This window comes from Simochromis diagramma, unplaced genomic scaffold (genome assembly GCF_900408965.1).
Source record: "Simochromis diagramma unplaced genomic scaffold, fSimDia1.1 OVJJ01000205.1, whole genome shotgun sequence".
NCBI classification, from domain to species: Eukaryota; Metazoa; Chordata; class Actinopteri; order Cichliformes; family Cichlidae; genus Simochromis; species Simochromis diagramma.
In genome coordinates this window covers 5,680,943-5,692,660 of record NW_024386782.1, presented here as the reverse complement: position 1 = coordinate 5,692,660, position 11,718 = coordinate 5,680,943, and the positions used below count along the sequence as shown (strand labels likewise).

General features: G+C 34.5%; 2 protein-coding genes across 2 annotated transcripts; both read left to right on the top strand.

Annotated features, from left to right (window-relative positions):
* Positions 1-1,171: 1,171 nt before the first annotated feature.
* On the top strand, positions 1,172-2,920 carry LOC120725431 (chemokine XC receptor 1-like). Its single transcript, XM_040018336.1, has 2 exons — positions 1,172-1,296; positions 1,449-2,920. The coding sequence occupies exon 2, from the start codon at positions 1,459-1,461 to the stop codon at positions 2,467-2,469; it is 1,011 nt and encodes a 336-aa protein (XP_039874270.1). The 5' UTR covers positions 1,172-1,296; positions 1,449-1,458; the 3' UTR covers positions 2,470-2,920.
* Positions 2,921-3,041: 121 nt separating this feature from the next.
* LOC120725439 (chemokine XC receptor 1-like) lies at positions 3,042-10,596 on the top strand. The gene is made up of 2 exons (XM_040018349.1): positions 3,042-6,678; positions 8,002-10,596. Exon 2 carries the CDS (start codon positions 8,042-8,044, stop codon positions 9,023-9,025), a length of 984 nt encoding a protein of 327 aa, XP_039874283.1. The 5' UTR covers positions 3,042-6,678; positions 8,002-8,041; the 3' UTR covers positions 9,026-10,596.
* Positions 10,597-11,718: the final 1,122 nt, after the last annotated feature.

The window sequence follows — 11,718 nt, the reverse complement described above, 5'->3', positions numbered from 1 at the left end:
GGTCAGTTCCTTCATCATAAATATGCAAATTCTCATTGATCAAAGACCACTGATCATTGGCTATGAGTACCATTCACAGAGAGTTGGGGAATGGCTGCAATCACAGCATTGTAAAATGGCAAATGATGTAACCTTAGGCTCCCTCCTCCTTTAAAAAAAAAAAAAAAATCACTTTAAAAGTTGTTTTTTTTATATACATTTGATATTATGATTATTTTTCTCAATGAATTTCATTTAAAAAAAAATTAAACTAACCTTTGTATCTTGTTGAAGTTTATTTATTTTGAAAGAGATACCTTTTAATATTTTCTTAACAGCATACTTTCTTTTTCAACAAGCGAGCAACTAGCAAATAAATTGCACTTTGACCTGTTGACTTAAGAGGTCGATTTTGTAATCATGTTGGACCAAATTCCTGGTGCAGATCAGTTAGAGTGTAGTGTGAAGAAGCCTCAAATAACTGACTTAGCATGATAATAGAAAAGGCTCAACGATTGATCCAGTGTGTTAACATCTTCCATGTTCGGTTCAACAAAGCAGGCAAGTTCAGCAGGTGCAGACTCAGCCATCAGATTAGCATGTATGAAAAACAAACAATAACAAAATCTTGGTTGCTGAACGTCTTTAATTTAACCAGTTAAACCACTAATACAACATCTTAAGTTTCCATATTTTATATATTTAATATTTGTTTTTATCACCTAAACAATCTTTGGATGAGAAGGAAAATGTTTTAAGTTTTCTTCATGCACTTACCTGTGACAAAACTGTTCTTAGATCAAAGAGCCTTTTATTGCTGTACTACTGTAGTAATTATAAAAGTATATTCTTCTACTGAGTATGCCACATTACAGATATCTCTTTGTTGTTCTGTTTTAGGGGTTTATGTTATTATATCAATTAGTTTTACAAAGTTTTTTTTATTGTTTCCATTTCTTTCAGCAGGATATATTTTCTTCCCAAAAAAGTAGCTTATTTTCAAACTTTATATCATCAGCATTTTCAGGCTTTACCAAATAAAATAAAAAATCAGATAAATAAAACTTTATCTTTTGATCAGTGCAGCAAAACTGTAGACAATTAGTTGTGAGTGATATTGAAACATAGGTGTAATTTTGTTTAAGTTTCATTTTAAATGTGGACAAAATGTTTGTTTGTTTTTTAATGTAGTTTTGGTTTGGGCGTTATCTTGAACTTAGTGTGAAACAGAAAGAGGAACTGTTGGTTTGCTTAAGATCATTGCAGCTTTTCCTGACCAGTACAGTTCAACAGAACACTTGCTGGCAGATACAAGAGGTAGGTTTCTGTGTTTAATCCCCTTTATTAGTCTCTGTTTTACATATTAAACTAAAATTAAAATCCACAGTTTCTGTCAGTATAGAGAAAACAGCTAAGTTATAGTATTTAAATGTGTTGAAAAAATCTTATTTTGTGTTTATATTTTGTAGAAAATTGACAATGGCAAACAACATGACAAGCAATGAAGTCCATTTGCTTTGTGACAGTGACTTTCCCAGTATTACTGGCCCTTTCTTCATCTTGATCTTCATCCTCAGTGTCATAGGCAACGGTCTCCTCTTATGTGTTCTTTTCATCTACGAGGGCCTGAAAAGTATCACAAATATTTTCATCCTGAACCTGGCCTGCTCTGATTTGATCTTCACCATCACACTTCCATTCTGGGCCGTTGATCACCTACAACAATGGGTCTTTGGGGACTTTGTCTGCAAATTAATGACTGCCGTATTCTTTGTTGGTTTGTACAGCAGTGTCATTTTACTGACCGCCATGACAGTTGCCCGTTTCATTAGGGTGGTGCTGCCAAACTGGAAAAGCAACCGTGCTAGAAGAAGGAGATATGCAATCGGCGCCTGTATAGCTGCCTGGATCATCAGCATCTCGGCATCCCTTAGTGATGCAATTAAAGTAAAAGCCGTAAACTGGGATAATCATAACTATTGTGAGAATGGATCTGATGACAAGCTTGGACGTTATCTCCAAGTGTCACTGCTATTCTTCCTCCCATTTGCCATCATTATTTTTTGCTATTCTGCCATCCTCAAGACAGTTTTACAAGGTTTAAGTAGAAAGAAGCACAAGACTGTAGCTGTGCTGTTGTGTATTGTTGCAGTCTTCTTCATTTGCTGGGGGCCATACCATATTATGCTTTTAATTAAATCTCTTTATAAACCCAAAGGTTGTGAGGCAGAGGAACGGTTAGCAGTTGCCTACCATATTAGTGAAATGCTTGCCTATTTTCACTGCTGTATGAACCCTCTGCTATACATGCTCTCACAGAAGTTGCGAAATAATCTGTTTAATCTTTTGAAATGTAAAAATTTGTCCAGTAAGAACAAGGAGGAAAATATTGGCCAGAAAACCTCTGGTATTCACAATGTAGCTTTCACAGTAGACAACTCTTCTGTTAACACAGAACAACGCAATGATCCATTTAAAAGTCCCTCTTGAAATTAAACACTGATTCAGTCTTTAAATACTTTTACAAAACAAAGGTTGTATAGAATTTGACATGTTTTGCATATAGTCTTGACATCATATACACAGATTTTGTTTTAGCCTTTTTAATGTGCAAGGTCAAAGATGTTTGTAAAATTGTGCATTTCGCTGGCGTCGTTTTATTAGTATTTTTTGTAGAAATGAAAATGTTGCTGAAATACAGTGAAGCTTTTTTCACTTCTTTGTTTTTGTGGTATGTAATGTCAGATGAATTGGGAAAAAAAAATGCATTGACAGCAGTTTTCTGTGGTCACCGATAGAGTTAGAGTAGTGTGTAGTGTAAGTATATTAACATAATCACTGAGGGAAACCGTGAAGCAGAAGGGAAGTCACTTGGGCCTTTAATCTTTCTTTGAAATGGATAATAATGTAATGAGTCGTGTAATAAAAAATGAGAAACGTTTTGGAATATGGACATTAATATTACAGGAATATAAATCATAATAGAAAAAAAAATACAAAATGTTAAAGCTTGGACATATGGAATAAATTATACTTAACTGACAATTCATACAGGTTTGCAGGTATTCTACAGGTATGCTAACTCTTTGTTTCACTTACTCACAGTGACCCTAGACTCACTTTATCATTATCATGTCATCTCATTGTTCTCAAACACAACATTTAAATTGCTCCGCTTTATTAAAATTCCATTTAGCCTCCTAATTTTTCTTCCATATAGTTGACTTCATATTTTTTAACTGTCTGTGATGACAGGACACATATGCTGACATGCTGGATAAATGTTATGATCATTCTGGATGCTTTTGAGCAGGATTAGTTTCATGTAGCTGTGGCCAATATAGACCTGACACAAAAAGTGAGGCAATGTTTGCTGTGCTGGAAATGTTGTAATATTCTTAAGCAAACTAATAGCTTCTCTGTCATAATCTGCAGGGTGTTTAGATTTGAAGGTGAGTTGAACCCAAATGCAGACGTGAGCAGGCAGAGGTTAACAAAGCGAACTGTGTATTTGATTGATGGCAAAAAAGGAACGAAAGCAGCAAACATCCAAATGGGTGAAACAAAAGCTCAATGGGGAAAACAGAAAACTAAACATCTACGAAAAAACACAATGAGGTGGCATGACGAAACACACTAGTACTGAGAAACACAAAGGACAACGGAAAAAGGAACTACAACAGATACTCTGACAAAGGACAGCGCACAAAGAACACAGGCTCACTAAAATAAAACAGGAAGCATAAACACAGAGAGACAAGATACCCAAACTTGACATTGGCAAAACTTAAACATACATGGAGACATGAAAGACTTCAAGGAGACACAAAAGAATAAAACACAGACAGATGTCTAAAGGGGCAGGAGGAGAACTAACAGACAAAGTCATTTCTGACTAAACTAGAGACATAAAATAATAGAATAGGGAACTAGTGGGAATAAAAAAAAGTCACAAGCACAAGGAAACCCAAACAGAATTAACAGAGTCTGCAAACAAAGCCCACATCACAAAATCTGTAATGAAATTGCAAAAGCTCAGAACCCTTGGTCACCTGACCCATAACCATGACATCCTCTTTTTGTTTTGAATCAACTCAGAGATGCTTCCTTAACTACAACAATTTACTTAAATGTTTTGACAGTAAAAAGACATGCGTGCCTAAGTTGGTGCACCAGCAGGTGCATCAGTGTATTCCACAATCCTTTCCTATCTGACATTTCTGCTGATGAAAAACCGCCGTGTGGCGTGAAGACAGTGAAGAATTGAGGAGTCGTGGGTAAGACAGTTTAAATATATATAAAACTGCATCAGTGAAACTAAAGGTCAAAGGTAAAAACATAAAGGATATATGACTTTGACTATGACTGATTTCAGGCAACTTGTTGCGATCCCTAGAGTCCGGTGCTCTTCCCAATCCTCCTCATTCACTTACTCTCTGTAGCTTTCCCTCTTTTGCTCTCTCCTTGCCTCCTCCTCTCCTGCATGCAGGCATCACTACATTGTTCAACTAGTTTGATATAAGGATCAGTTTGGCCTTAACGTGATTTTAGTTTGAAATGCTTATTTTCTCCCAGGGAAACCTCTATGTCTTGCTGTGCTTCGTGCTTTCCTCTTAGATCTCCCCTTGGCTGCAGTTTGGCTCTGAAACCATGTTGGAAAATAAAAAGGTGTTAAGATGATAGCGCCTTGCTTTCCTCCACCATCTTGTGCAGCAGATTGATAAAAGCACTACAATGTAGGAACCCTGTTAGATGTCTGCCTGGCCATAATATCCTGCAGTTTCTGCATTTCACTCTCTGAAAGATATAAACTAATACAAACTCCCCCTTTAGTTACAACTATTATAGCAAGGTGTCATCTTAGTAAATAACTGAAAGTTTTCTGTCTGGGTCACAGTAGGAACCTTCTCAGTGGACTTTGAAGTACTCACTACCCCCCACAGAAAATGTCAGCTATTTTTGGAACAGAAAAAGGAAGTCGAAAAAGCACAAAAATGTATAAATAATGTGCAAACATGACCCATTTGAGTTTCAGAGAATACTGAAATGTAAGTATACCATCAGAGTCTAAGGAGGTGTTTAAGAGAGGAAGAGAAACACTGAGCACCAACGACCACAGGGTACTTTCAGTTTTACAAATGATGAAATAGGGATTTACTAATACCTTACCAATGCTTAGTAGTGTGTCGTTTACCATATCTTATGGTGTAACAAGTTATAACAAAATAAATGTGAAACTCTTTGTGTAACTAAAATGTCTAACAGTATGCAGATTTAATGGGCAAAGGGTATTTTAACATTATAGTTTCATCATAAAGAATAATGTAAAATTTCCTGCTTCAAACTCAGTATGAACACAGAGAGAATGCAGAGGTAACTACAGGAATGGCCTGTTTAGGATGGAAACATGGTTATTTCCCTTTTCCCTGTTGTTCAAGTAGCAACATACATGTATGCTGCTTACTTGAACAACAGCACCTGAAATGACATGACCTCCTAAAATTAGCCAGACCAGACTGAGCTAGGATAACACAAAGACATGTTGGTGTTATTTTTCATGGTATTTCATCAGGTTTCCTGAGTAATTACACTTTGATTCATTTGTTATAAGTATTAGCCTTCAGCAGGAGCTTAATCTTAGCCAGTATAGAAGGAGCTTGCCCCCTGCTTATACTACAAGGATACAAGTGTGACACTCACATGATGTCCTCTAGTGGACCAGCCAGTGTATTACATATTTTTTCCATCTTACTGGGCTGCTGGTCTTTAGTGAAATGAACTGACTGCATGTTCGTTTATAAGCTAATTTAATTATTATTAGTAATCACCTGTACGATAGCACCGATACTGGGTTGTATGAAGACCAGCAAAAACTGCAGTGGGTCAAAAACGGCAAATTAATTCAGCTTCCTCATCTGGATGGATCCTGCACTCCACCTGAGAATGACTATATATTACGTAAGTGCAGTTTGCAGTTGAAATTAGGATTAGATGCTTTGTGTTAGAATTAGATAAATTACCTGAAATTTATATCAACATCAGATTTGTTATAATAAATAAAGCTGTAACTTTTCAGATCATTTTTCTTAACACTTCTTTTGTCTGACAGTCAGAAATTACTGATGTCTTTACCTTTATTACTGGTCGCTTATTGCTATCATTTGATTAAACATGAATGCACTAATTTGTTCATTTATAAGGTATATTATTTCAGGTTAAAAAAGGAATGTGACCTTAGTGATTTTAACTTTTTAGTTCCATAAGAGCTGGCTCAAGGACAAGGACTCAGTTAAATGTTACCCATTTTGGTACTTACACAGCTACATCAGGCATAACATGAAATATGTTGTTTTGACCTTATATTTTGCACAATTTGCAACAAATTATGTCCCCAAAACTCTGGTAAATCATGTTTGTGTGATTCAATTGAATGCAATTTAAAGTTGCTTATTGTTTTCTTTGTGAGTTGATCTCTGTGTAGAGATGTAACCTAAGCAGGAAGCTGTTTTCACTTCTCTGTTCCCACAAAATGATTTTGGTATGTCACAATAAACTGGACTGGAAAAAACAAAATGCTCAGACAGCACTTTTCTTTGGTTCATGTTAGAGTGAAATTAGTATAAAGTTTACGTGCATTAACACTATCACTGAGAGAAGCTGTGAGCAGGACCTAGCCTGACACATGAGCACATGCACAAGGTAAGGAGTCGATTTATGTAAATGGGAACGTTTGGGAAAAAATTTAATGAAAAATCCAAGAATATGGAGTGAAACTTATATTACAAGAATGATAATCAAAATGGAAAAAAAGTTAAAATAGACTCTTAAATCTTCACCATGAAAAAAAAAACATTTTGATGTTGTTATGCATACAATAACACTTGTTGTGACAATTTTTTTAACGACTCAATATAACTGCTATGAATAGGTTTATGTACCATTTATGGGTATTATAGTGCTTTAGCACATTTCATTTTATCTGGTTCATTCTAAGTTAAAGGCATGATACATACGGAATTGTGATATTTCTAATAAATATCATTAATAAGCATTCTGATCACTTTGACTGTTTATGGTTTGCCTTACAAAAAAGGCAGTATAACACAACCTCTTAAACACTTTAAGGCAGTTCAAGCTGTGTATTAAAAGATAGGATCTGTTACGTTAGGCTACATTAGTCTTTATCTAGGTTGGCCTAAAAAATAATTACTTTATTAATGTATATACTACTACTAATAATAATAATAACAATAATATATTCTCACTTCTTTGCTAGATCAACAGTAATGTCCTCACAAAGACTCATAAATAAAAGCCTCAAACGGTGATTTTAAACTCTTAATTAGACTAAAAGTCTAGGTTGAGGTTGAGCTTCATCATGGTTTCACTAGTAGGGATCCCAAACCCAACTACACATTACAATGTTTAGTGAGCATGAAGCAACAAGCTGCAGTGGCTTCTGGACTTGGCAGATCCCCAAAGGAAGCCCTTCTAGGAGCAGAATGAATGTACATGCACTTGGCAGGTGGTTGTGAGTGTAATTAGAATGAAGAGAGATGCATTTCGTGCTATAGGATTGTCCTGAAACCTGACAGCAGTGCGTGGAAGGTGGATGAAAAGAACCGGTGTCTAAATTAGACAAAACTGATGCCACTGTGTTCACCTTTACTGTACACATTATAATTCACAGGAATAGATGGGGATAGGATACAAGCGCAAAAATTACACGTTGAATAAATATTATGATTACTTTGAATTAACTGCTATTACATTAAAAAGCACTCATGGTATTTCTTATAAACATTACAGTTTAACACAACAGTCGCTCCAAACGACAGATTTCCAAATCATAACCTTTAACTTTCAACACTGTTGAAGTTTGTATAGTGTTGTGTCTATTACACTGGACTGGATTAGTTTTTATCGAGATTTGTCTGATAGATTTAAACCACAACAAAAAATGTAATCATTTATGTATATTTAAAAAAAAAAACTAACCTTATATCTTTACTTCTTCAATAGATCAGCAGCCATTTCCTTACAAGACCTCAACAAGTAAATAATGGCCTTGAGCAGTGACGAGTTTACATTCTTTAATGAGACTGAAAGCAGTCAGGATGACTTTCCACTGTCGGCGCTCGAATGCTATTGTGCTGCTGCCATTATTATTTTCTTCTGCATCAGCCTGTCCGGAAACAGCTTCCTGATGTGGGTCCTCCGAAAAGAACAAGCTTGGAAGATCACACCTGATATCTTACTTCTGCAACTTACAATATCTAACCTTTGCATCACTGTGACCTTGCCATTTGAGGCCTGTAATTTACTCCGTAGCTGGATCTTTGGAGAGTGGGTCTGTGGATTCATGACAGCAGTTTATTATCTAGGACTGTACGCCTCTATTTTAATCCTCACTGTCATGTCGTTGCATTATTATTTTTCTTTTGTTCAGGTTTCACGTCTGTGTGCACAGGTCTCAAGAAAATGTGGTGTCCTCATTACTAGCATCTTGGTATGGCTGGTATGTGCTGCTGCAAGCATTAAGCAGTTCATGTATACCGAAGTCATATTTGAGGTTCAACTGTGTCTGTTTGAATGGACCCAAGCTCGAGTCTACACAGAGTTTTGCCTTTTTTTCCTCATTCCTTTCCTTATCACTACATTCTGTCATGTCCACATGTGGATAATGATGAAACAGGGCAAGATAAACAGGCAGCAACTGCCTTCAAAAGTGATTTTAGGGATAACTTTTGGGACTTTTCTTTGTTTGACTCCTCTGCACGTCTGCGACTCTGTAATGTCATTTATAATCTGGGGTTTTGTGAAACACACACATGCAGTGATGGAAGCATTGCACCTTTCTTGGTTTATCCTTTATCCTCTGTCTCAGTTCTGCTGTTGCCTTAGTCCTCTGTTCCATATAATTGGAGCACAAAGTTTTAGGAGGTATCTCCCCATGCTACGTAATCCTTTATCACAAAGCAGAGACGTTAGTAACGATGGGAGTTCAGTTGCATTCATTTCTCTAAAAAATACAGAAGAAATCTGAATTTGTGATGCTTAGCATTAGATTAGATGTTTTTAGTTCCGATAAGATATTACTAGATCTCTAATTAGATTAGATAAAAACAAACAACAATTAAATTGAATAGCACCTGTTTATAACAGAGATTGATTTTTGTTAATGTGAGGATTGAGGAGGATATTATGCAGTGGTTAGTGCTGACAAATATACCAAAGATACGCAAACCGCCAAACTTTACAACAAGGCCAGGTTTCTTGTGCCTCATTCAATTGTGAGTGAGGTTGCTGGAGTTCTTGTATTAAACTTGAGAGGCTCGACAGTTCTCTGTATTTAGTTTTTCTAACAGGAAACATGCCTAAATTGTTCTAATAGTTTTGTATTTTTCAAAGGTTTTTTTCTCCACCAGAATGCCAATTTATTTTAACTATTATAAGTTAACCTAGTTTTTTGCTTTTTAAGAGCGTGACAGTGATAAAAAAAAAAAAAAAAAATCCAATACTAATTTATGTTTCACAACCTTTTCACTTTAAAGAAAGGGGCTGGTTGAACTTGGATGACCTCGTGTAATACGTGTAATGTGTAACGTGCTGTGTTTCGTAACGTTTTGTTTTTTTATGTAAATATCTGTGCCGATCACATTTCTGATCAAACTCTCTTGTGATCAAGATTGTTTTTATTTTAATTCTCATCTTTTCCATATTTGCCTTAGCTTATATATTTTATCTATCTTACATGTTTTTATTTGCCAAGTCAAAAATGTATGTTTCTGAAATCTGAATCTCATTCCTGCATTTCATTTGCTGTTTCTGAAATGCTGTGAAGCTGCTTTCATTTATCTAAATAGTGATTTTAGTATGTTACAATAAGCTGAAAAAATTGCAATGACTAAAGCTAGTTGATGCTACACTCTGGTACTTTGTTTTGTTTTGTTTTAGTTTAACAAAAACAAACAACAATTAAATTAATGGCAGATGTTTATAACAGAGTTAAAACTGGACATTTGATTTCTAAGATTGAAAATGAAAATGAATTTTAAAAAAAGAAATAAAAATAAGTGCTCTGACAATGTTTGATTGATTATATGAATAAATAAACAGCAAAAGGAACATTATTGTAGTACAAGTCAACAATATTAATTGAAGTATATGTCAGTAAAATGCAGACAGCTCATATTTTCCCTCACCTTTGACCTTTGACAACTACTCCTTTAGTTGTGATAGGACACTTTTTCAAACTTTTTTCCTTTCTATATTATGTTGCACGACAAAGGTTGATCAAATATATGCTGGTTACAGTACTGTTTGTAGGAAAGAGCAAGAATGACTTAAATTTTATCAGAAAAAAAATGTGACTTGAAAAAAATTCACTTCATAGCTAAAGTAGATTATAATGAAGGAAAACCGTATCACTGCAAATGATTTAGTTTAAAAACAATGAACAAGCTCATCAGTTTATCTTGTAGCTGCAGTTGGCTATTGTTAAGCTCTGCTTGTTTCATACTAGTAGGAAATTGAAGCTATCTCAATTTTATGTGTTAAAGCTACTACAAACATATGAAACAATATGATCCTGGACATGGACATTACACAGAATATTAAACAAAATAAGAAAGAAAGAAAGAAAGAAAGAAAAACAAGAAAGAAAGAAAGAAAAGAAATCACTATTTTAGATTATTATTATTATAATTTGTATCTCAAGTAGAATAAAACGTACAAGATGCATTTTACTACATTTTATTATTGTTATTATTTATTACTATAACACTGTAACACTAACACTATTATCATCTTTTATCTCTGATATGCATGTCATGAATGATAGCATAACTGCAGGTTACATCAGTGCTGGTAATCTAACTGTTCACTGATCAGATTTTTGCTTTTCCAAAGACAAAATTCAACCTCTAAAATATGGAGGGATTACCAATTTACTTTACCTGTCTTGCTTAAAGCAAACCTTCATCTGCAACACAATAATAATATTTTATCTTAAACTGTAGGCTAGTCTTTAATTTTAATAAAATTTCAAAATAACACACATTGAAAGGCATCAAGGGTAACAAACAAACACAAAAAAACCCCAGCTCATTCATTGTCATATGTGTAAAAGAGAAAAATGTGAAAATTCTAAAATTAAACCTTTGTATATTCTCAGTTGTAGTTCTTCTAATTGTTACTATCACTGTAATTCTGTAATTACTGTACTGAACAAATCAACCCACAAGGTGGCAACAAAAATGACAGTAATGACAGAAAGTAATGTAGATGGAAATGTCTTGTTGTGTGTTTTTCTACAGAGAAAACAGACATCATTATTCAATGTTATTATTTGTGATTATTTTTTATTTTAATATTGTTAATCTTTTTGCTTTGATTTAACGAACTTAAAAAGCAGATTTTATTCATGGTGTTTATACAATTTAACCCTATATTTTCAATTTAACAATAAAAAAGCACAACAAGACAAAATGACTGAGAGCGTTATAAAACATAACAACTGCATTTGTTAAAGATCAGTGTTTTGTGTTGTGTCTCTCACAACATATTTTCAATCTGTAATTTTTGCAATAGCAAAGATATTATATTAGTTTTCTATTCTCTCTCGCATGAGCTTCACTATTTGACACACATGCAAAACAAATTAACTCTCTGAATTATCAGTAGAATAATAAATTCTCCATATAATTGATTAAAGTCAAATGAACATTCTGACATCCC